This window comes from Chaetodon trifascialis, chromosome 24 (genome assembly GCF_039877785.1).
Source record: "Chaetodon trifascialis isolate fChaTrf1 chromosome 24, fChaTrf1.hap1, whole genome shotgun sequence".
Taxonomy (NCBI): domain Eukaryota; kingdom Metazoa; phylum Chordata; class Actinopteri; order Chaetodontiformes; family Chaetodontidae; genus Chaetodon; species Chaetodon trifascialis.
The window spans coordinates 7937585-7962899 of NC_092079.1; the positions used below are offsets into that span (position 1 = coordinate 7937585).

General features: G+C 44.3%; 1 protein-coding gene across 2 annotated transcripts in view; it reads right to left on the minus strand.

Moving 5' to 3' along the window:
• The window catches only part of LOC139352082 (receptor tyrosine-protein kinase erbB-4-like), a 223706-nt gene that overhangs the window by 20759 nt on the left and 177632 nt on the right, over positions 1–25315 (minus strand). The window contains exons 16-20 of one of the 2 annotated variants that reach the window (XM_070994128.1): positions 21893–21937; positions 18551–18683; positions 10616–10738; positions 9761–9859; positions 5773–5958 (exon numbers count right to left, since the gene is read on the minus strand). In XM_070994128.1, the coding sequence (XP_070850229.1) occupies positions 5773–5958; positions 9761–9859; positions 10616–10738; positions 18551–18683; positions 21893–21937 (586 nt within the window). The remainder of the gene's footprint in view (positions 1–5772; positions 5959–9760; positions 9860–10615; positions 10739–18550; positions 18684–21892; positions 21938–25315) is intronic. The other variant, XM_070994129.1, reaches the window with a different exon arrangement.

The window sequence follows — 25315 nt, forward strand, 5'->3', positions numbered from 1 at the left end:
GCCCCGCATACACTCAGTTCCGATCCCATATTTAATTCAGTGATTGATTTGTTCATTAAAATACATCCCAAACCTAATTATTCCATTAATAATCTAAAACCTGATGAAAAAAATACTGTAACTGTGTGTGTGAGAGAGGGAGGGAGAGAGACTCAGTTAGTGAGTGATAAAGAGAAAATGGAGACAAGAGGGAGAGACGGAAAGCCAAGAAATGTAATGTATTGAGATGTTTCAAGTACCTTCCACTAGGACAAATACTAATACAACTACACGAACAATTGCACATACGCAAGCACACACACGCAGAGTCAGCTGAGGACATGTGGCCTGGAGTGGATAATGTACAAGGAGATGTACAGCAGGACAAGCCCTGACCTCTGATGACCCGAGCAGAAGGCCACCATGGAAACAGAGAAACGGGCAGATTTGTTCAAGAACATGAGATGCAGCTGCTTAGACGTGAATGGAGCAAAGGAAAGGCAGGGAACAACAGAAAAGAGGGGGGGGAAGCAAAGACAAGAAAAAAGGAAAAAAAATTAAAGGAAATGATAGAGAGCCAAACAAAGGTAAGAAAAGGACATGAAAGTTGAAGGAAGGAAAGGGAAACAAAGGAAAGAACCCGAAAAGAGAGAAAAAGAAGGGAAAGGAAACAATACGCAAAGAAATGTGGAAATGGAAAAGGAAAGGAAAGGAAACAAAGGACAAGACAAGTGAGAGTGAAGGAAGAGAGGGCAAAAAAGGAAACAAAAGGGAAGGGAAGGATACGGCATGAAAAGAAAAACAGGAGAGAAAAGGAAAGATTATAAAACGAAAGGAAGACAAAGGGACATGAAAGATGAGGAAATTAAATGGAATCAAGGAAAGGAAAGGAAAGGAAAGGAAAGGAAAGGAAAGGAAAGGAAAGGAAAGGAAAGGAAAGGAAAGGAAAGGAAAGGAAAGGAAAGGAAAGAATGGAATAAAAGGAAAGGAAAGAAGAGGTCAGGAGAGGAAAGGAAAGGGCAGAAGGGGAAAAATGATAGGAAAGGGAAGGGTAAGGCAGGAAGAGAAGAACAGAGGAAAGAAGAAGAAGAGGAAAGGGAAGTAAAGAGAAAAGGAAAGGAAACAGAAAGGGAAGGAAAGAACAGTACAATAAAGAAGAGGTAAGAAAGGGGCAGGACACAACATATGAGGAGAGGAGAAAAAATTGGAAAGGATACAAAGAAAAAGACAGAGAATGAGAGGAACAGCGAGGAAAGGAGGGCAAAAAAGGAAAGATGGTGACTAATAAATTAGAGATGTTCCCAGAGATCTATAGAGACCTCTGTGTGTGTCCTGTACAATGTGTGTAAGTGCATGTGTGTGTCGTTACGTGAGTGTCAGTCACTGGGAGTGTGTGTGTGTGTGTGGCAGTGGCAGTGGGGCAGCCCTGAGTGTGGCTGCAGATTAATGGGGGCCATTATCTCAATGCCCAAAACACTCAGTGATGAAGAGTCACTGCCTGGCGACGGGCCTCGGCCAATCAATTTGCGGCGCAGCGGTCACCTGCCCGGGTCAGAGCCCACATACGGCTGGTGTTTGTGCTGTTGTTGTGGCAGCGGTGGTGGTGGGGGGGTGGGGGCTGGCGAGCTGCCACCACATTATGGTGATATAGGAAAGCAGAGTTTGTCTCTGACTGGTTTATGTGATTCGGCAGCTGGCACGGACAGACTTCACGCATCATTTAGTGCATCTCACAGGTATATATTTTACTTTTTAAGGGTACTGTTGAACATTATCAAGCCCCCGCCGTGCTTTAATTACATCCCAGTGTAATTGTGTTGACATTCGTTCATCCGCCTTGTAATACAGTGGGAAGGTTCCTCTTGCCTTGCCACTGAAAAGAAGACAATGGCGTGCAGTTATTAGACTTAAGGTAATGATGTTTACCTTCTTTGATTCGCGAGTGTTTACAGTTTAGGGCTACAGATAATTCTAAAATTGCTGAGCCATTCTGCAACACGCTCGGTGTTGTCCTCACTATCAAGAATAATGGTAGAGTCGCTGCTTTTACGTGAATGAACACTTATTTGCTATCTCACTGAGAGTTGGATGACAAGATTGCTGCCACTTTCATGGTTGTTCATTATGAGGATGGAGCCAGATGAAGGTGATCTGAGCTGAGCACAAAAGCTGGAAATAGAGGGAACCGGCTGGCCTGGATCTGTACAAGGGTAACAAAATGAGATGTACAGATGAAACAAATGAGATATAACAGAATACTCATTCAGCTTTGGACGGTCTGGCAGAATTTTGTTACCTTCAGACAGACGCAGCCTTGCTGTTTTCCCTGGTTTCCAGTCTTTACGCTAAGCTGAGCTAAATGGTTTCTAGCTCCAGCTTTATGCTAAACAGACATGAGAGTGGTATCAGTCTTCTGTGTCTCAGCAACGAATTTCCCCAAATTTCCTTTCAGGAACAGAATTGAATATTTCTTCTACTGCTGGTACTCTAAGGTGCTTTTGATAAATGCATCCACCAAACAGCACACAGCAAGTCCTTGATCTTGATCCATACATCCTAAAGCCTGAAGATGTCAAGATCTCTTTTGTACTCTCTCTCTTCTTTAATACCCTCTCTCTTCTGTCCTCTATCTTTAACAATACCCTTTTCAAAGCCGACTGAAGACCAAGGCAAAATTATTTTCCCCTTTGCTGGAAAATTGTGTGACTTCCGAAGGATGCTCTTTCTCCTGGAGGACAGGTTCCCCATCATTACCTTGAGAGCGCAAAGATCACTCAGAGAAGAGGACTCTGAGTTATTTATTGGGCTCACAAGCCCAAACACACACAGGCAGACACAGAAACACACACATAAATGGAAAGACACGCTAATGTTCATGGACACACTGCAGAGAATGTCTGCCTGTTTCTGGCCTGAAAAAGACCTCAGGGTAATAAGATGGAGGCCCTGTGAGGAGCATCCAAGAAGCTAATATAACAGAGGAGGACCAAGCTGCACACACAGACATATCTGTATCGGTAATGATTCATGATCAGTTCAGTGACTCTGGAGCTTGGTTTAGTTGTCGATTGACGTGGCTCTCGCTATGGCAATGTCAGTCTGATGATCTGTTTGTCTGTTTGCTGCTGGATGTGTCAATAAGCAACGCTTTGCTAACCGGTTCGCCATGTCGACTGGTGGTGGTGAGAGTCTAACTAACGCTCAAGGTGCTTGTGCTTATTGTTGACAGAAATGCAAAGGTCATTCAAAAGCTAACAGGAGCAGAAGAAACCCTATTGATTCACGCTGATTCACGAATGGACTCAAACAAAAACAAATCATCATTCTATGATTTCCAATCAGCCAGTCAAGCATCTTCATCCGCCCTCGACACATCCACAAAAATGGATATGAGTTCCTGCAATCACTTACAATCAACCTGTTTACCGAATTTAATCCCACGTTGCCGTGTGGGTCGAAAACAGCTGTGAATAATCTTCTCTCCTGCCCTTCCTCACTTAGAGAACCACTAAGAAACTGACACTTCTCGCCCGCCACCACAGGTGGAATCGAATCCAATTACAGCAGTAAGTACCTGCTTAAGTTGCCTGTTCCTGAAGCTCCTGGGAGTCATCCATCACGGGGGACTGAAGGGTTAACACCTCACACACTAACCCCGACCCCGTGAAACCAAAGCTCTCATCACTGGCTCGGACAGATGAAACAAAAGAGCATACCGCCTTTAATGATGACCAATATGAATCAATGCCAACAGACTGGCTGATAATGGAGCGCTTTAGAAAGAGGAAATGATCCGAAGAAGGCCAGCGCAAGAGCATTCACGCGCAGCGGGTCATTTATAAACACCCAATTTATGGCTTTACTGTCTTTTCATGGCAGCATGCTGGTTTGTATGTGGACAACTGTGAACAATGATCCTATTCATCACCACTTAAAGAGTTAAAGAACAAAATCAGGTTCATATGAAGCTTCATGAACAGCTGTTGACTCATTCAGTAAAAGTGCCCGAAGAAGATTTAGAGTTTGGCGGTTTAGTTGGTTTAGGAAGGTAGCTAACGACGGTCCACAAAGTAACACAAACACAACGTCTGACTCACACGGATGAGCGGGGTCTCACTCATGCTGCTCCCTCACCCACACCGGATCACTGCTCTCCGCCCACGCGGATCATTTGGTGTTTCATCTGATCAGAGATCAGTTGAAAAGTGCAACTGTATGATCACATGGAAAAAAAAGAAGCGTCTCCAGGGATTTGAAACCTTTCCCTTCAAGTGTGAAAGGGAGAATTGTGGCTAATAGTACCCTGACGTGCCATTTGGATGATCCAGTTTCTCAAGCTGGTCATTTGTTCTTCTGATTTCAGTGTCATGAGCTTTTAATCTGCATTTTTTTTTTAATATTTGTCAACTGTCCGAGTTGTTGTTCCAACTTGCCGATTAATTTTCCCCGCCGGGAATTCACTTTTTCCGATTATTCCAACACCACATGAATGCGCCATAATTTCATTTTAATTTCAGTGTCACTTCAGCTGCCACTATCACAGGGGACAGACCCTCGGTTGCATTTGGACATAGTCAAGCTGCGTCGTCTCATCATTATCAGTGGCAATGTCCATGATTGCTCAATATAAATCTCTGGCATATCAAACAATATCCATTAATATTAAACTGCTGAATGCAGCACAGATGCTCCGTTCATCCAAAGAGTATTCGGCTTGACCAGTGAAATAACTGACTGCAATTTTAATTGCTGAAGCACCACTTGGAGGCATCGCTGCACTGAGAGCAGAAAAAGTCTTTTTGCTTGACTTAATCCTCAATGGTTGGACGCACACATCTTCACAATACACATTAGCAAACTGGCAAATGTGAATAGCAGAAAATCAACAAAATATGAACAGTTGTCGTGTTGTCTGAAAAACCCTATCGGGCTGATCGGTGCCAGTAGTAAATCAGCCTTTTGTCAGATCAGTTTTTTGCTGCTACATCTTCCAGAGCTGATGGGGGACGCCTCTGTATCACAGCAGATGTCTGTCTGCATACCATGTAATAGCAGTCTAGCACCCTACTGCCACCCTGGTGTTATAACTCAGAGGACTTAAATCTTACCAAGCAGTTACACTATCAAGCAGTCTGGCTGCTTTGACTTAATTTGACTTAATTCATTCATTTCTCACTCCGCCACTCATTTCCTGCAAGAATAATGCGCGTTGTTGTGCTTCTAAGACAGAGTTCACGGCGAACCAGGCTTCTCTGCTACTCAACAACCATTGTGTCATTTGAAGGGTTGAGAGAATGATCAGCGTGTCAAGCAGTGAGGACAATTAGGATCAATGGGGCGAATAGAAGGAGACACTAATAAACCCAAACGCTGTATTTGTTCGTAAAATGACACACATTCAAACATGCAGCGGCTGCTTTTGCATAGATCTTGATAGAATGTCACTGAACCTGGACAATAATAGAAACCAGATTCACATCAGGGACATTGTGAAAGCAGTTCAAAATTGCTTTGAAAGCTGTTTAAATAAGAATTTGGACGCTCAGGAGTATCATGTTTTTGCAGAAAATATGAGCTTGTTTGGGGTGACACCAGACTTGGCAAGCCTCTACATGTTGCCATTCGTCACATGATGGCTGGGGAAAAAAGGCTCATGTGACAAGAACCCATAAAATCTATTACAACCCACACACCTGCCAACACATATTACACAGAACAGTGAAACATGAACATGCGTGCCATGTGACGCACCGCCAGATGACATCGTCTTCTGACCTGATTGTAGCCACTCACCTTGGCAATTTGAACACACCAGTTGAGCAGCAGCTGCGATCCGATGTTGTCCTTGTGCTCGTGCACATAGTCAAGGAGGCAGCCGTGGGGCATGAGCTGGGTGACCAGCTGGATGGTGGGGCTCAGGCAGACGCCCAGCAGACGCACCAGGTGGGGGTGCTCCATGCTGGCCATGATCAGGGCCTCCTGGGTGAGAGGGGGGAGAGAGGACAAAGACGGACTAAGAGGATTGTTGCATTTCATGAATGGGAATACTCACCTGAGTCCTAACAAAGCAGGTCTACTGCCTAGCAGATATGGAGTACTCTTTTAAGATAGTAATGTTTTGAAAATCAGAAGGGATTTGACACCATGCACAATCCAGCACAGCTGAACGCTCTCACGGATCTCATAGATATTTCCAAATTTTGCCTTTAAACAAGGGAATCTTCTTGATAAACTTATGATCCTACACACTTCATGTTATGGCCCTCTAACTGCATGGCAGATGGCTCTAAATACTCCAATACCCAAAAGCCTCAGCAACTGTTTGTTTGGAAAAGAAACCAGTCAGAAGTGCAACTAAGAGCCAAATTCAAAAATGCTTTTGTGAACAAAACACGGCGTTGTAGTTTGAAGTCAATCCATCATCGACCGAGAATCCAAAAGCGAAATGATTCGAGCGTTCCAAAAAGCATAAATTTGGGATGAATCTGAAAAAAAAGAAAGAAACTACTTGGTGATCCCTGCATTATTTCTTGGGGCCTCTTCAGGGGTGGATATTCTATTTATCAGGTGAGGGAGAGACAATTCGTGCATCTGTTATCCATGGAAAACACTGCAGCGAATTCCAAAGACTTCCTACTGGAGGAGGAGTTTGATGCATAAATTAAGACTTGTGGGATGACGACTGTATCTGCATGCACAGTGTCTGTCCACAGAGTATTCTCACTGTGTGAGAAAATCCAGCAGAAGTCTTCCTCAGAGCTGCATAAAACGCAGCCCTTTTCATCTATATTTTAACATGGATAACACACAGAGGTTCTTACTGTAAATGTTGCACCAGCACAATTAAAACCGCACAATATGAGCAGTGCATATTTAATAATGCCTGTCTAATGCGCAGTTACGATGCGTTTGATGCCATAAGTTATGTTTAATTTTTCTCTTGTTTGATATGGCGTATAAATGCATTTTCTGTCTTCCCTCTCGTCTCTCTCTGCGGCAGATGGAGGTAGAGGTTTGAACAGTTGGGCCTCAACGTTGGGTAATTGTTATTGCGGAGCTGCAAGCAGAAGGATGTGTGGTGGTGACGAAGTGTTATGATGGCGAGGGCTGATACTCGTGGCCGGCGTGTATGTGCGTTATGGCTGAGCAGAAGCTGCACTCAGAGTCACTGCTTAAAAACACCCACTTCAGTCCTTCTCCTCATCTCTTATTGCCTCTCTCACGCTCTCCCCCTCTCTCTCTCTCATTCACACACTCTCCCATGCAGACACACTCTCTTGGCAGCTCTCTAAAACACTCACGCTCACATACTCAAGGACACACTCTCTCTTGCTGTCTCTGCATACAGCAAATGGTCGAGGAGGTGTATATCCAGGCTTGGCCCCGGGGCAGCTGATAGATAGATGAGGTGCCTTTTTAAATTTAGATGCTAAAGAATGAGCTTAGAGGGAGAGTGGTAGTGGTGTGGGTGTGAGTAGATTAATTCTAAACAGGAGGGGGGCCATAGGCCATAGGGAGGCTTTTGGAACCATCAGTGCCCTGATTTAAACAGAGCCTCCCAGCACAAAGTAGTGCCACTACATCTCCACTTCATAAAACCACCTGCTTCCCCCTCTAACTGCCTGACATTAGACAACTGCAGCCACTTCTACACCGGGTGTAACTCACTCCTCGGGATCAGGAGAGGAAGAAAAAGTTAGGGAGGAAGGGAAAGAGCGAGGGAGGATGTCGGTGTGTGGAACAGAAGGCAGGAGAGAGCGCTTTTATTCTCACTGTGATCCCAGAAGACCCGAGAGTCGTAAACTATGTCGGGCTAAACTCTTGCTCTTGCTTTCTAGTCTCGGTGGAAACGTTATGAGGACTAGTGTGTGTGTGCATGCGTGCGCACTAGCCTGTTTGTGTGTGTTTTGGTTTCTCTCTCTCATCTCCCTCAGCGCTGACCTCCATTACTGCCGGCTGACCCTCCTTTCCCATCTAGCACACTTGCTCATTTTCACACATACACACACGCGCGTGCTTGCACACACACTGGGTGATGGACTGGGAGAGCCCCGAGAAACTGGCGCACGTTTCAAGAATTCTGTGGAAGCATCAAAACACACTAAATTAGGTCGTTATTAGGCCTTTGCATTTCACATTTGAAATAATCAACTCGCTCACTCAAATTCCCATATTTGCCAACACAAGCAAATCACCTTGCAGCTCTCACACGCGGGGCCGCAGCCACCTGGGGAGCCTTTTGCTCCTAAGTGTGTGCTGTTTGGTTATGTGTATGTGTGTGTTTATATGTGTGGATTTTCGGAGTGCGTTTGGAGCAGGCACTCCAGTGGCTAGTTTCCCAGTGGCGAGGCGTGAGCCTGCCTTTAGATTGCTGTTTAACAAGCCGGCAGACAGAGCATATTGGCTCTGGATGGACAGAGACCCCCGCAGGGAGAAATGGGGGAAGAGGAAGAAAGCGAAGGGAGGAGAGGAGGGAGGTGGAGGGAAGATGCGGGGACAGAGGAAGAGAGGAAAGAAATGGGCAGAAAGGGAAATAGAGGGTGGAAGCACAGCCGTGGCACCTGAGTGGTCTCTCCAAATCAGCACTGTGGTTAGCAGGTGAACAGTTGTGGATAACATGACTTTCGATTTTTCTGTTCAGTGTGGCCTTTCTGATCACTATTTCCCAACAGACATTCTGTCACTCACATGTGACAGTCACAGTGGTTAGCTAATGCTGAACACTGGACTGGTTGGAGCCCACTCCTTTCAATGCTGGTTTGTATTGGCCAACATCCGCGTCGTGCACTGCTGCATGTGCATCTTTGCAGCCCCACCTTCTTCTTCTTTTTTAAGAAAAAAAAAAAAAACAGAAAGATGAATGTTTTTGAGGAGTTGGAACCAGAGAATTTTACTTGAAAAATGACCTAAAAAAATGGATCATTAAAAAACTGTTTTTTAATGGACCAGTGCAGAAGATCTTGGGGGATCTATTGCTATTCATAAGTATGTTTTCATTTGTGTATAATCACCTGAAAATTAAAATGATTGTGTTTTTGTCACTCAGAATGAACTCTTTATATCAACAGAGGAAACCGGTCCCTCTTCCACAGAGTCAGCCAAGTTGCATTGCCATATTTCTACAGGAGCCCAGAACGGACAAACCACTGACTGTGGTACTTTTTTGTAGCCACTGCTTGGAAAGGGAGGGCGAGTCGAGGGGTATTCAGTTGATTAAATCTGCAACCTCATCACTACAAGCCACTAAATCCCACACATTGGACCTTCAAGAACAACAATGTTTTCTGCGGGAGCTATTATTCACTTTGGGTTGTGTGCAAAGAGAAGAAGATGGAGCCGTGCAAGGGTGAAGTGCAAAGCCTGGTGACAAGTAAAAAACTGTAGTCTAAGTGTGTGTAAAGAAAGATGTTGAAAATAGAGAGGAAGAGGGTGGGGAGGGTGGGGAGTAAGCTGGGGAGCTGGAAACTCCCCAGCTTACTCCTCTTCTTCTCCCCTCTATCACTCCTGGATTCCAATAAAAGCCATATCTCATAAACAAGTGCTGTTTTTTAATAGAGTCTCGTTCAATACATGCCTGCCTGTAGAGTCTGGTGGAGTTCACTTTATTACTGGCTCTGACTGAGATTGTACTCTCATAAGAATTTACTGCCGAATGCACAATCCCACAAAGTGACAGGCTCGGCCATCTCTTTGACAAGGCTGAGACGATCCGGCTCAGGCGCGCAAACATGAATACACACAGACCGAAGTGGACACAAACTGTTGCGATATAAATACTCACGTCCATGAACTCCACGTTGGCTTTTGGGCCGGTGGTCTCGTTGAGGATTTTAATAGCCACAGGGATCTTCACTGTCTCACCTTCAGGGACCCAGATGCCCTGAAATATACAAGCAATCACCATAAATGCACTGCTCTCTCAATAAACGCCCACAGCGAGGGCCCCGATGATTTTGATGGGTGCTGCTTGTTTAATGGCATCTACTGTCCTTCTAACATTCCTCTGCAGGTCAGCTAAATCAGTGCATACACATGCAGGAACCCCTATCTTGTGGTCAAGTAATATGGCTGATTACGGATGAGCTGCAAACCTGCAAAAACCGCATGAGAAATATAACATTTCTACTCGCTGTATGGTGCCTAAATGAAAGCGCCTGCTACAAGCAAAGAGCACTGGATCATAATAAGGCTATAAATTGACGCAGGGCTATATGTGCAGATTAATTGTAGTAAAATATGGCCATAAAGTAAAATAGGCCCATCTATACTGTAATTGAGAGAAATTTAGAGCTGGTGGAAGAAAATGCAGTATTTATTCAATGGGTTCGCTGAGTTTCAGGGTGGTATGAATAATTTTGCCAAGGGCAGTGAAGTTGGCACGCAAGCAGCAGTTTCCGTTCCAGGTCCTTGAGCCGCCCTAGGCTCATGTCTGTCAGAAAACACTATTACAAAAGGAAATGTTTATGCTTATTGTTTAAGTTGTCAGGCAGGACTGTTCTCCTAGTGAGAGGGCAGAGTCTATTGAAAGGAACTTTGTGCTTGAGTGTCTGTCTTCGCCATTCAGCTGACTCACTGATGTTTGATTTAAAATGTGGAGGACCGTGTGAATTATGTACACCCCCCCACACACACTGACCTTGTATACTGTTCCAAAAGCCCCTGAACCCAGAATCTTGACCCTCTTCAGCTCCGTCTCTTTCAGGATCCGCAGCTGAGCCTGGTTAGGGGCCGTTCCACTGGGGGTGAGGGGTTCCACCAGCTGACAAAACAAACAAGACATATTTAGACTATTTATCCCACATGTCACCTCTTTATGTGAGTGCCAAGAAACATAAAAACATTACTCTTGGCTATTGCTGACAACCTGAAGCGTGCCTCTCTTTTGCTTTGGGTCAAAACATTTTTATCCTCAGGGCACTTTGAATGTTAAAAACGCTTCTTAAGAGTGTGCAGCAGGGTGAGACCACCCATCCATCCATTATTTGTAACCGCTTATCCTTCACAGGGTTGTGGGGGGCTGCGGCTGATCCCAGCTGACATTGAGCGAGCGGCGGGGTACACCCTGGACAGGTCGCCAGTTCATCACAGGGCTGACACATGGAGACAAACAACCATTCACACTCACACTTACGAGCCATTTAAAGCCACCAATTACCCTGTCTTTACCGTAGCGAGGAAACCCACCAAAGGTGAGGCGGTTCCATTTAAAACGATAAAGAAAAAGCAAGTCTCGGACAGAGAGGCGAAAGGTGAACCCCGAGGTTTATTTGCAGCAAATAACTAAACAGCCAAAAAACAGCCGCTGTCCTGTCCTGATAGTCAGGATTTTGCAATATCCACACAAGAGTTTATGAAATGCAAATAATTAAGTGGTTTGAGCATGAAGTTCTTGTCGGAACTGGCAGTTTCCACTGTGGACCGCAGTGTGTCCAACCGCTGAACAAATCGCGGTCTGGTGTCAGCTGCTATCACAGCCGACAAAGAGTAGCAGCTCACCAGCTGTGCACATACAAAACAATTCCAATTCAAGGTTATGACAAGCCTCCTCCGCGTGCCTGGCTGCCAGTAACAGCTGACACTGAACAGCATCCCAGCAGCTGGCCGGGCCACCCGCTTCACCGCTAGCCACTCAACAAAGCCCCGGCTACTAAATATAAAGAGCAGGAGCTGGCACCTGCAGTCGAGCTGTGAAAAGATCTGCCGCACACAGATACACACATCCACAAATTCAAGCAGACAGCATTTAGAGCACATCTCAGAACGCTAACACATGCAGAAACATGCACGTACAGTACACAGATTCACAAATATTGACAACACATGCAAATTTGCGCTCGTATCAACATCAAACCGACAAAGCACATATCAGACCACAAAACACACATCCACACACACACACAAGAAGTCAATGCTTCTGATCAATACATGTCTTAATGAGCCTATCAACTTATCGGGTCCCTCATTCGCCGCGGTTTATCAGCGGCATAATCACCCAGCTCAACCACGGCCATCAAACAATATAATGAGACCATATATCAGTCGGTCAGCCATACAAGCACTCACTTAATGTGATATAAAACCATCAGCACAAAAGGACCAGCCATCGCAAAAGCCGCGCCAGTCCGCAGAATGGATGACATTGCCCGCAGCTCTGCAATGACATGTCGTTTAATGGCTATTGTTATGGCTGGGCCTGAAGGCGCAGTGTAAAGCCTGCTGAGATATCCCTGCAGGAAGGGAGTTAGCAGACGGAGCAGGAGGAGAAGGATGAGGGATAAATACAGAGGGAAGTCAATCAGATGAAAGAAGGAAAGAGGCAGCAGTGAGAAGGGTGGCTGAGTGATGGTGTAATAGTGAGGCGCCATTGAAAGCCTCCATCTTTGTCTGTCAACTGGTCCACTGTGAGCAAAAATCTAATTTTCTTGAAACAATTACAAGATACGTTGTTTGCAATAGAAATTTGAACACATTTGGGCAAACTAGCTGCTGTTGAGGACCATGTGTTAAGATTAAAAGCTCTGGAACAGCTACTAAATGGACCTCAAGGTGAAACTGTTTGGACAAATAATGACTAATGAATTAATAATGGCAATAAGTGACAGTGTATTATATCGGTACTAAGCTAGCCATTTAGCTACTGAGCTAACCCAAACACATTTACACTGATTATCAAAATGCCAACAATGAGAAATGTGCACTGTCCCCAATAAACTTAACAACAAAGAATAATCTCTGGGTTGCCAGGTTGTGAAAAATCCATTTGGCTGCTGTTCTGTCCCCCCCCATAAAAACTCGGTTTGTCTTTTTTTGTTGCTGTAGCCTTTTTAATTCATCGGCAATATCTCTCCAATGTCCATTTTGCCCAAAGGTATATGCAGATCCAACCCCAGGTGGGTACAGGTGCACACGAAGCGAGAGGAGGTTGTATGACAAATTGCATCAATGAAGTTTTTGGGCGCTTGCACAATTCAACATGTGGACAACCTCTCCTTTACCTTTATATTCTTCAAAGTAGACAGCGTTTAACATCCTGTGAAAGCAAACCTCTCCACTGAAACGTATACTTCACATAAGCTAGGTGGGTTTAGCAGCTCCAGGGTGACCTATTAAGTGGAAGTACGATTGCTTTTGGCCTTCAAATGAAGTATTAAATTACATAGAACCACTGATTTCTGACTATATTCACCTCAACAAGGTCATATCCATCATTTCAGCCTGGTATTTGGGCAAAGAGCAGCATTTGCATCCGTTTGTTTGCATGTTCACTGCATGACTAACAAGAAAACAAGTGACGCTGTTGGATGGAGAAATGGAGCGACTCAGAAAGAGAGAGCAGAGACGAGGTCGAGGGAGGTGGTGATGGAGCAGTAGTAAGAGCAGATGGTGGCAGGCTGTAGCTGTTATTGTTTCATTAGGACGAGGCTGGACTGGACTGATGAAGGTAGGAGAGGAGAGGTCTATTAAATAAGATGCACACCCATGGCCTGAAAAAATCTCCTGAGCTCGCTCTCACTCACACACTCTCCACGCCACTTTATTTACCAGCTAATAATGCGCCTTGCCTTCGCCAAATGAGCTTCGCTGGTGCCGCGCTGCAGAGGATTCGGATGCTTCATTGGACAAATAAGCAGGATGTTCGAGCCTCGAGCTAGAATACATTCACAGAATTATTCTGTATTGAATAAGTAAACAATGTCCCCAAACACAGACTTGCGCTGCAAGCCCTCGGTATATACTTTAATGTTCACATTACTCACACAAAGTGCTACATTTGTTGTGCTGCGTAATTGAAATCAGGTGAAAGACAACTGCACTGCCACAAACTTCCACCTAAAGCGTGGAACCGGGTCTGGTGTGCATGCATGTTCATTTTTCGATTAAACTTTGTCAATATTTGGACGACCACTCCTGTTTATTCCCCAAATAAGGAGCAGAAAAAACAACCAAAAAGGAATTATTTAGGAAAAATAACAAAGCTTTGCTCTGTGTAGTTACATCAGTGTAGCCTAAAAGTGGTTAGAAAGGCTCATGAGATTTGAACAGGTGCACTGCAGGACAGATGTGGGACATGCATGAGAGTAAGCTTCGAAAATAATGACTCTCAGATCATGAATTTAATAATGCAACAGTACTTTAACTATTAGACTGAATGAACAGGCTTCAGGCATGTAAGGTCACCACACAGACCATTTGCTCCCTGATATTCTACACACTTTTGTTCTTTGAATTTGCGCTGTCTGGATGGCATGGTAAAATATTCTTGTGCTATACTTAGGAATCCACAATGACACAGAGTCATTGGGAGCACATTATGACAATTTGTGCTTGATAGCAGGAGAGGGCTTATCAGTATGCAAGGACATTTATTCTTGGTATTAGTGAATCCGTCCCAGCAGCAATGAACTCACTTCTCCTCCGCTAACGGCATTTAAAGAGCTTTTACTGCACTACTTCGTTACTAAACATGACTTCCTGTGGAATCTTCCTCTGGAAAAACAGGAATGTGGAATACTTCAATAATTGGTTCATAATTTAGTCATCCTGATTGTCCACTCTCCAACTTCTCATTGGTCTAGTCAGTAAACACAACATCTGCTGCGTGTCTGTCCAACCTGGGAGAGGTTTCTTCAGCTTTTTCCCAGTGAAAGAGTCTTTTCCTGATCTGAATCGAGGGTCTGACGTCAGAGGGTGTCCTCCGCTGCACAGACTGAGGCAAACTGTGATTTGTCATATTGGACAACATCAATAAAACTAACTTGACTTGAGAGTTGGAATAAAGTGAAATGAGGAGAGTTGACCTGATTGTCTTCTTTGACACTATTTAAAACTGAGAGGCCAGATAATAAGATTTCATTAAGCACATGTTTTATATCTGAACCTGTTTATTAAAGAGAAAAGTTTGGTGTCTTTTGAATCACTGGGATCTTGGCTTAAATTTAACATAAAGTTTGGTACGTTTGAACAATGCTGGTCTGCACCACAAGTATTTCTAAAGACATCCCGTGCCTCCGTTCAGTCAGCCCGGCCTGGGGTGAACGTCGGGAGCTGTCCACCTCCCCTGAATGCTTCAATCCTTCTTGTAAGAGAGCATGTGAACAGCGTGGGATCTGTCCACAGCCTGTGGTGCTGAAACACTCACATGACTGTAGAAAGCAGCTAGAAGAGGACCTCTGGGAGGGAGGGAAGAGGGGGCGATTCCAAGTGCATTACTCCTGCTTTACTAGACTGGGGCCAAAGTTCAAGGCCTGGGGTCGCGCAGCAACAGCGAGGGGACTCCGCTGTTTGTGCTGTCTCTGTCTGAGAAAAGCAATTTTTTCAGGGGTGTCTTCAGGAGCCACCACAGTGTGAGACTTTCCTCAAGCTTACTCTCTATTTTCTTTCAAGGTGAGAGAGAGAGAAAAACAGAAACAGACACAGTTAAACCAGAATGACCGCCTTGTGGTTTATGCCTCCAATCAAGTCGCTTTTATTGTCCAGACTCATATGCGTAGTGAGGACTTTGAATGGATTTAATAAAAGGCATTAAGTGTATTTTTAAAGCCAAGATTAGTGTCACCAAATCAGCGTCCGACCAAATGTGACATATGGTCACAATCTCCCCTTCTGTTCCTCAGTTATGGTGTTGAATAAAGGCCAGAAAAAGTGTTTTTTGCGGAGCATTATGACGGCACAGTGAAGTTGACCTTTGACCCGTCATCACTTTATCAGTCTGTATTCTCACAGTAACCTTTGACCACCAAATTCTGATCAGCTCATCTCTGAGTCTGAGTGGATGACAACTTGCGTGCCTGAGAACGGGACAGATGGATGGCCGGACGTAACGCCTCCGGCCACGACCATCGCCGGGCGCGGCGGCATGAAAAGTTAAAGGAATAAAGCGACTGTTCGCTCGGGGGACAGGCAGATAAATGGAGAAACAGAGATCAAAATGCAGAACAAAAAAAGAAAAGGAGAAGGTGAAGATGCAAGAAAAGACAGAATAGTAAAACAAAGAAAACAACAAAGAAGTGTGTTTTGCAAGTCAACACAGTGCAACAGCCTTCACACATGGCCTTGATATGGAAATGCCGGCTGCAAGCTCAGATCACGTTTTGACAGCGAGCACTGGAGGCATCTTTTTCCTGTCTGACACGGGAGGTGAGCTCTCTGTTTAAAACGCTATTGCAGATAGGGAGAGAGAGGGGGAGTCCCTGAGCCTTCGCTGTCCCCAAATCCCTCATCCTGACAAGCTTGATCTCCATTCACAGACACAGACTCAGCTCTATTATTCGTTTGAATAGAGAATCCACATTCGCCCGCCGTCCAAAGCCTATCGTGTGCTTTCATCAGCCAAAAAGAGCCTCTGGAAAGTGTGATACAGACTGCGAAGAGTGCAGGTTTTTTAGTATGCTGGGTAGGTGAGAGTGGAGAACAGCATTCAGATGGAGGGTGAACAGGTATGTGTGCGTCCTGTGCATACAGACTTAATTTAAACTCCACAGTTATGTGAATGAAATAACACAATCAAGCACGTTATGCTTACTGGAGACATGTGGCCGCTGCTTACAAATGAGTTTACATTCACAATATGCTAATTTACAATAGTATCTTGGATTGAAACCCTTCACTTTGCTCGCTCAAACAATGGCGATAGATTACATATTCACAGTGGAAGAAGCACTTTGATCCTTTACTTAAGCGAAAGTATAAATACCACTCTGTGATCATAAGCAATTAACAGCATGTTTTCTCAGAAACTGTGCTTAAAGTATGAACAGTAAAAGTAATAATTCAGCAGTAAAATGTTCCCTTGTAGACATTTAAGGCTGAGGTCATTTTAGCTACTTTATAGATTGTCGTTGTTAATCCACAGCAATGCATCACATTCAATAAGATCATCATATGTTTGTGGCATTGCTGTACTGCGAGCACCACGCACCTCTAAAAAGGTCAGCAAGGTCAGAAAAACAGCCTGTTGTCTGTGTGACAACGCATTTCCCAGCCAATCAACGAGGCTTTTTAAAGAGTTTATTTCGCTGAAGGAGGAAGAGAAGATGGCTTTGCCTTGAGAGGAGCGGAAGTACACAGCTGCAAAAAATGGAAATTCTAAATGGAAATTATAATAAATAATGGAAAAAAATGGAAATGGAAGTAATGATGATAAGAGTCGGGTAATGACATTTTCAGCTGCTGATCCACAGCTTCATTCCTCACCACTCAGCTAATGCTCTTACACTGAATGACCTACAAACACTGAGCAGCTTCAGTGTCAAGCCCAGGACGCCACAACGAGGCTGCTAATGGGCGAGCACATGGGCCGTGGTGGGGACTGACCCCACCCTTAATGAGTGGTCTGTCTGACCTGTAGGGCCAACTAAAGATTTCATTACGTCTAATTACTTTTATAACCAATTAGGTCTCCTTGGAGCTTGGGAACATTGACTCGGCCTGTGATATTTCACATTTTCCTGGTGGAGTATTGAGCCAGAGCAGAAATCAGTCACAGGACGGCTTCATGCAGGGGGATGCAAAAGGGGTCAAGAAGATCCCCCTCCAGCTTGATCTTCCCCAGCCCCTCCTTGTCTGTGACAGTACATTAGCGAATCTACTTGGACTGAAGACTTCCCTCCCGGTCAAGAGGCTGTCGGAACAGGGCCCGGCTGATTAAGATGGATGTGTGTGGCCGGGATGAGGCAGAAACTGCCCATGGCCGCCCTCCTCCAATTCCCGTCTCTAGCCTGACAGCTGTCTATAACACTGCTGCGTCTACCTGTAAATTATACTAATGCGGACTGACAAGCAGCCTGCCCCACTCCTATAGGCAAGGCCACTCACCAGACCTGCAGTGATGACACAACTGCTGGGCCACACACAGGAAACACAGGGGGAGTATGTACCAGCACAAAGGTGATGGACCAGAGCGCAAACACACACGTGCACATAAACCCTGCACTCACCTGCACCTCAATCTTTGACTTTCTCCTCTGAATATAAAATCCCCCCTCTAATGCTTCCCAGAAATGAACCCTCTTCAAGGCTAGATCGATGGGTGATGGCAGCCATGCATAATTTTGAAAGTCTTCCACACGCCGTGTGGTTTGGCTAAGCACCATAGCCAAGGTTTAATGTTTCAAGGTTTGCTTATGAGTCCAGTTTTGTTGGCATCCATCTGGAAAAGTACACCGCAACTTTAAAGCACCTCGAACAAACACAAGGAAAACCCAGCACCAAAAAGCAAAGAATATAAAACTGTGGAAAGGTCTCCTGAAGAGCAAAACTTTGCTCATTTGCTGTCATATTAACAGTAAGGTAAGAGGGAGCGTCACCAAATTTCCTCTGTGGGATCAATAAAATTAATTACACTGCGGTTATTTGTTGATGATAATACAGGAAAAGCTATTACTACTTCATTCTATAGCTGCAAAAGCTCCACTAAATCCTCCTTTTTCATGTATCTTTTGACAAAAATGAACTCAAGGCAACAGTGAAAGAACTTCAGCATTTTGAGCAGCTTTCACCAAGGTTTCCTCCACAAATCAATTCGCAGAAACAAAAAAAAAACATGTTGATGCGATGACCTCTAACCCCTCACCTCTGTCTCCAAGAAGCGCCGCAAGGCCCTCTTCTTCTTGATGCTTTTGCGTCGAACATAAACGGCCACGCTGAGCGCCAGGATGACGATGATGAATAGGCCGCCGATAATGCCAGCTGCTATTAGCGGTGTCCTGTAGAGCCAGAGGAAGAGGAGAAACATTAACATCACCGAAAACATTAAGAAACTAAAAGGCACTTTGAAAGAAAGTGCAAACCTCAGCCGACGGATTCTACAACCTGCTGTTAAACAAAAAAAACAAAACAAAAAACCCAGCAGCGCTGGAGATTTAACTCTGTACATTTGAGAATGTGGAAGCTTCAGTTTCATTAGCTGCAGCTAGATGTGAAATCTTTGATCAAAATGAAGACAAAACTCTGGTCCAGTAGCCCATTTCTTTTAAATTAAGAGATCCACTAATGCCAATGGAAAAGCTTGTTAGCACTCAAGTGTCAATGATTGCCTTTCTGTTGGTTTTGTGTCATCTTTGATCACCTTTTTGACTGATGCTTGACTCTTTCTCATCGGTCAATCCATTTCTTCCACCAACAACCACCCAAGGATCCCTAATATGACCGTAATGAGAGTTTATGCAGCTTCTCACAAATTCTGCCTCTTCCTATCTCCAAAACTTCATTCTGCAGCCTTCCCCATGGGCCTCAAGACACACAAGCAAAAAAAAAAGAAAAAAAAAAGATGTTTTTGTGTGGCCAGATAGGCTCGTCCTGCACAGCACATGGCTTTTTCCAAGTGAGGAACGCAGTATTTTCACAGGTCAGAAGAAAAAGCCTTTGAGGGTATGTGCTCCTATTACTTGGGCTGGTGGAGAAGGCACAGCTTTGTGCTACACTCGACTGGATTTCAATGATGTGGCCTACGTGGCTTTTTGATCATCCATTTTTTCAGATTTGTACAATACGTTATTTTAAAAACTCATCAAGTGCGCTACATGTTTTCAATTCCTCACCACAGCTGTTCAATAAATTCATCCATTCATTCATAAATTGCTCTAAAATTATTTCGACTTTTTCTCACTTTTAACAACCTTTGCATGCTCTCAGATTTTCATTGATTTTTTAACTCTAAACACGATTTGAGCCATTTTAAAGTCCACCAAATCTCTAACTCTCCGAGTCTATATTTTACTCAATAGTGGTTCATGGAAAGCAGCTTGGTTTACAATTTTGGTTTTCTTCCAAAGTATGAACATTGGATTTGTATTTTTTTTACATGCACTTCCACACAGGAAGTTCTATGTGGACCTAAAAGGTAACAGTATAAGGCATCCAACAACGCTTGATTCAGAAAATCCTTCATTTCAAACAGTCCAATTCAAGACTTTGAAAGTTTGCTTTGATGTTATTTCTACGTGACTTCCAGCATAATTTATTATCTATGATGAGAAATTGAAATGGCCTATCCCTCACAAATTGCTTCTGAATCTTCCACGGAAGAATCTGCTTAAGGCGAGCCCGAAGGCTGGAAGTTAAAAGCTCTTTGTCGTCACTAATAATGGCGCTAATACATTTGTCATTTACATTCCTCTTGCACTTGTGCCAACTGCTACGCTACCACTCAATCCAGCCCTTCTGTTGCTGTCTCTTTCTTTATCCTTCCCCTCTTTCCCTCAATCTGTATTCCATTTCCACCTTCTTGCCAGCAGTAGATTATCCTCTGTCCTCTCTTTTTTTAAAAAGAACAAAACACATCGCATAAGATAACACCTGCTTCTACCTGATAGTTGAAGTTCAAAACTATTAGCTATAGAGGCCATTAGCAGTTAATGGAAGACTCATGTACCATGGAGCTATGGCAGAGTAAGGTGCTGCGGCATTTGCCATATCGACTGCAACAGACTTAAAGACGGGGGAGCTTGAAATTTACAAAGAGGCTGCAGGTTTCGACATAATGAGATATACAGCCATGTGGTGAATAGTAATGCAGCAGTTTAGAGCGAGGGTCAAGAGGGGGGAGAGAGACAAGGAGAAACAACAGTGGAAAGAACCATATAGGGGTGAGATATCAAAAGACATGGAGGAAAAAAGAGGAAAGCGAAACACTGAGAAAGGAACAAAGGGAAGAGAAAGGGGAAGATGGGATGATGGAGGGAGAGAGGAGAGGGAAAACAGCAACAAACTGGCGGTGAGACAAATAACTGCAAGCGAGACAGCACTAGGTAGGAAAAGGACTTCTCTAATGAGGAGCAGAGGGTTTCCACCACAACAAGCGACTCAGGGTCACCAGAAGAGACGGGGGAATAATACCACTGTAAGAGCAAAAGAACAACTCAGCAGAGGGCTACCAGAGGGAGGAAGAACGTCTCATTCCTGTTTCCCACGATTAAATGGAGCCCGAGACCTCATTTTTATTGGTTTGGTTAGACTCTAATGAGTTTGTCACTCTTCTGAATGCGCTCTAATTGTAAAGATCGCTTGTTTTTATGGGTGTTTTAATAGAGTTGTTGTGTCTTCAGGCTATTTAGGTTGGGTGGCAGTTCCCAAATACCACCACACATATTCTGTTATTTCCAATTGGTTAGCTTCCCTCTTGTTTATGTCATGATAACAGTAGTATCTGCAGTAGTAGCAGAGGGAGTACAGTAATTTAACAACCTCAGCTGCTTCTTATTCCTTTGGGGTCCAAAGCATGGCATTCAAGACTTCTAGTCATTCTCTAAATGCTGAACATTATAATCACATCACATGACAGTTTTTAAGGTTTTGTCACAAGCTCATATTTTCAATATGTGCAGTGATGAACGGGTGGCTTATCCGACAGGTGTGCGAGAGGGCTAATGTGTAATCATAATAATTAAAACAAATTAGACTAAAAAAAAGAATGGATGCAACGACAGAATTTGAAAGATACATATATAATTATAAATGTAATGTATGCATTAAAATTCAGTACCTAACTTGTTGATGTTGATGTGTTTTCAGTCTTTCTGCTAAGCTACTAATTGCCTCCTGACTCCAGCTTCATTCAGACAGATAAGAGAGATATAAATTGTGTCTATTCACATCTCTATTGTTGTGTCACAACTACAGCTACTTACATAAACACAACAAGGACACTGACAATAGCTATTGATGATGAATCATTCTTGATTGATTCCATTCACAGAGCTTCCATTGACACATTAAACGCTAACAGCGGCACGAATTAGATTAAGATTATAAAGTTTTGAACAGAACAAAGGCTCCTTCTCATCCATCAGTTCTGAAGCACAAAACTGCCTGCAACTCATGTTAATGAGCGTCATGAGAAAGTTTAATGCGTAATGGCAGGATCTGATGGTGGTCTCCCAATCGCACATTACAAATGCATCCTGAGATCCCTTACCTGTCCATCATCCCGACACAATCTTGGAGTCTTGGCCCGACGCACCTGCAGGGTAGACAAACCAGAGAGATCAACCATTAAATCATGGACAGGTTATGAGTAAACCTCTTGCTGTCTTTTTTCCACGTCAATCATCTGTCACTGGGCAGGGACCTGTGGAAAATTGAATCCCCAGCATGGCTGACCACTTGTCAATATGACAGGAGGAAAGGTTTGGGTGGGAGTGCGCTGTTCTTGTTCAAGTCGCGTGGTTCCTCAGAGCATTTTCTGAACAAGCGGTCTCAAATGGAACAGTGAAATCTCAATCAAAGGAAACAAAGGCACCCTTTCAATATCTAAAAATGAATATCCTCTATAGAACTGGTGAGAATATCTAGAACAACAAGGCCATTTGTTTCTCCATCGCGCCCCTTATTTCACTGACTTCAAAGCAGAAACGCCGAAATAAGGTGAGCAACACTGGGTTTGATGTTGAGGACTAGGTGCGGTGTCAGGCCAGTGTAGGTGGCGCATAGATGATTATATTCTGGGATGAGAGACAGTAATCCATACATTCCCATCACTGCTGCTTTATTCTTGTTCTCTGCTACCGTTCGTACGTTCGCTCAATCAACTGCTGCTTGTTTCTGCTGCCCCTGAGTGGCCAAACACGTGTTACTGCAGGGCTAATGCAAAATGGTAATTTTTCTCATAAATAGAGTGAATAAATTGCAAACCATTATCATTTCCATATTATTTTTGGACTTGGATTCAGAGATGACTTCTCTCTTATTGAGCATCTTCACCAGAATTCCGTTAATCTTCTTTCCAAATACACAAAATGCTTTTTTTGTTCCTACAACAGCAACCAAAGCCACTGAACAAAGCGCTAATAACACGCTGATCAGTGAGAAGTGGACTTTTTAGCATTAGGTAAGCAGGAAGTGTTTAGAGCAGACTAGCTGCTCATTAATTCTCGCTCCTTGAGTGGAGGACTTTGTACAGCAGGATAGACACGCGAGAACAGTTTTTGAATGCTTGTGTGTGTGTCTGTGCGTGCGCGTGAGTGTGCAAGCTAGCGCGGGCACGCAAGACAAAACAAATTACATAGCAAATTAGGAGAGCAGGCTAACTTTGGAATTAAATCGGGTGACAACTGTGGCTCTTCCAAAGTCACTCCGTTGTCAATTAAATGGTGCACCAAATAGCTAATTAGCGAGCAATCACTGTCTGTACCCAGTGTTGTGTGTGCCTGGATGTGTGTGCGTGTGTGCACATGAGCCACACAGTTTCCTTCCTGGATCAGTAGAAAACAAAGGAGCGGTGTGACAGTAAGTACCACGCAGCAGGCACACTTTTCTCTTACTTTGCCTTTCGGAAGTAGCGGCACATTTCTATCAGTGTTACTTTTTTGGATGTGTGGCAGAGCAGGGGTTTTCAAAGCCTGACACCGCAGAGCCCCCCGGGGATAATGTTTTGGAACTACAGTTCTCATAATGCTTTGGGGGACGTACACAGGATTGTGCTACTATTACGTTTGTTTTGTTAGCCTGTATCTCCTGTGTGGAAAGAAGGAGTTCAATGCAAATCGAGGGAAGTGGCCAAATCATTGAGCCAAACAACAAAAGCTACTGTAACTTCCTGCTGTTTTTAAAGGACTGTTCCTTTTCACCTCACACACACACACACACACATCTCTTCCTTCGCTTCTCCACCTCGACTTCCCCGCACACCCTTGGGGGTTGAAAGCCTTTGAGGCAGAGCAACGAGGCTCTGGTTTAATCGTCTGCCGCACTGAAGTGTGTTTCAGCGAGGTGCGGACTCTCTCCTGGCTGGAAGGGTGCCGCTCTGTTCCCGACACTGACCTTCGACCTCTGAAATGTCTCACTTTGGCTCACAGTGGGAAATCCCCAGCCTCAGCTTCTGTTTTAGTGTTAATCCAGAGCACCCTGTGGCTGGAGGGCAGGATAAGATGACAAGGCATGATGGAGGTGTTGTCATGCCAATGACAGATTAGTGTTCAGAGAGTCGGGGACAGCCATGTGTGAGTGAAAGCTGTCATGGGAACAATTATAACCTCACATCTATCTTCTCTGCTTTCTACCTGTTCACCATCTCCCCTGTTTCTTTTACATCCATAGTCTTTTACTCTTCTTTACCCGGCCTACACGTACTTTGTTAAAATCTCCTCCACGCTGGCTCTTTAACGCTGCACTGGTATTATCAAGGCTTGCTGTGCAGCTGCAGAAAATAAAATGACCTCCTGCTTTGTGAGAGACAGTACATCAAGTCCCTTTCCATCACACTCTCGCCTCGTTGCTAGTTTTGCTGCTCTAACTTTGTTTGCTGAGACCACCAACCTCCACCTCAGACCCTCGGCCACCATGTTCTCTGTTTACTGACCATCCCCTGTTGTGCAGCTGCTTCCTAGATGGTGTGGTCTCCCAGTTTGAGCAAAAAAAAAAAAAAAAAAAAAAGCAAAGGGCTCAAGCTCAAAGTCACAACCACACTGACTTCAAAAGACAAGAGGGGTTGAAGACATAAACCCAGCACGTTGGTGCACAAAGAAGGTAAATTTTCTTTGTGTCCTCAGCCTCCGGGCTTTTGAAGGCTTGTCCTGCTTTGGCCTCTGCATTAAAGTGTGTTTGCTTAGGAGGACAGGAAACACAGCTGGCTAGTGGCTAGGCTGTGATTTTATTTACAAGTGTGTTTTGCCATCTCTGAGGCCCTGCGCTCTGCACTTCTGCAGTCAGAAGTCTGGCGGTCATATGAGGTGACTTAGTCTTAGTCTGCCATGCGTATCGGCCTTTAAAACACTGTCGGAACAGTTCGAGATTCCGGGAAATGCGCTGATTTGATCTGTCGCCATTAGAAGATCAATACTAATCCGATATCAATCTTTTCATCAAATACTTGGCAAGAAAGAAAACAAGCTTATTTGTCAACTACTGCTCTTGCATACTGCTCTCCACCCAAATCCTGAACGCACAGCCGTATGGGCTGCAGCTACCTAATTTCCTTAATTGGTTTTAGTCCATAAAATGTCAGAAGATGCCACACAGAGGAAACTGTCCTGTAGCTACAACAATACTCTGTAATGAGGTGAAGCTGGCCCTTTCGGATCTCCAGTACAAATGCAGTATCATGCTGCAGAATAGAGAAACCTTTCTAATAATTACATGCCTGTGTGGAGCCGTTGCAGTGACCTTCTGCGCCCGTAGATGTTTTGATTTGTGACTTCCTGTGATCACAGAGCATTGGCATACTCTTCTTTGCAGCCACCTCCTAATGTAGCTCTTTCTCTCAGGCACCTCTTCCACCTTTACTTGCAAACTTTCCTCTCTTCCTTATCACATCCCCTCCCTCCACCTCATATCTCCCCTCTAGCTGCCGTGTCTCTGCACCCATTCCCTCATTCATAGTTCATCTCCCCTGTACTCCACA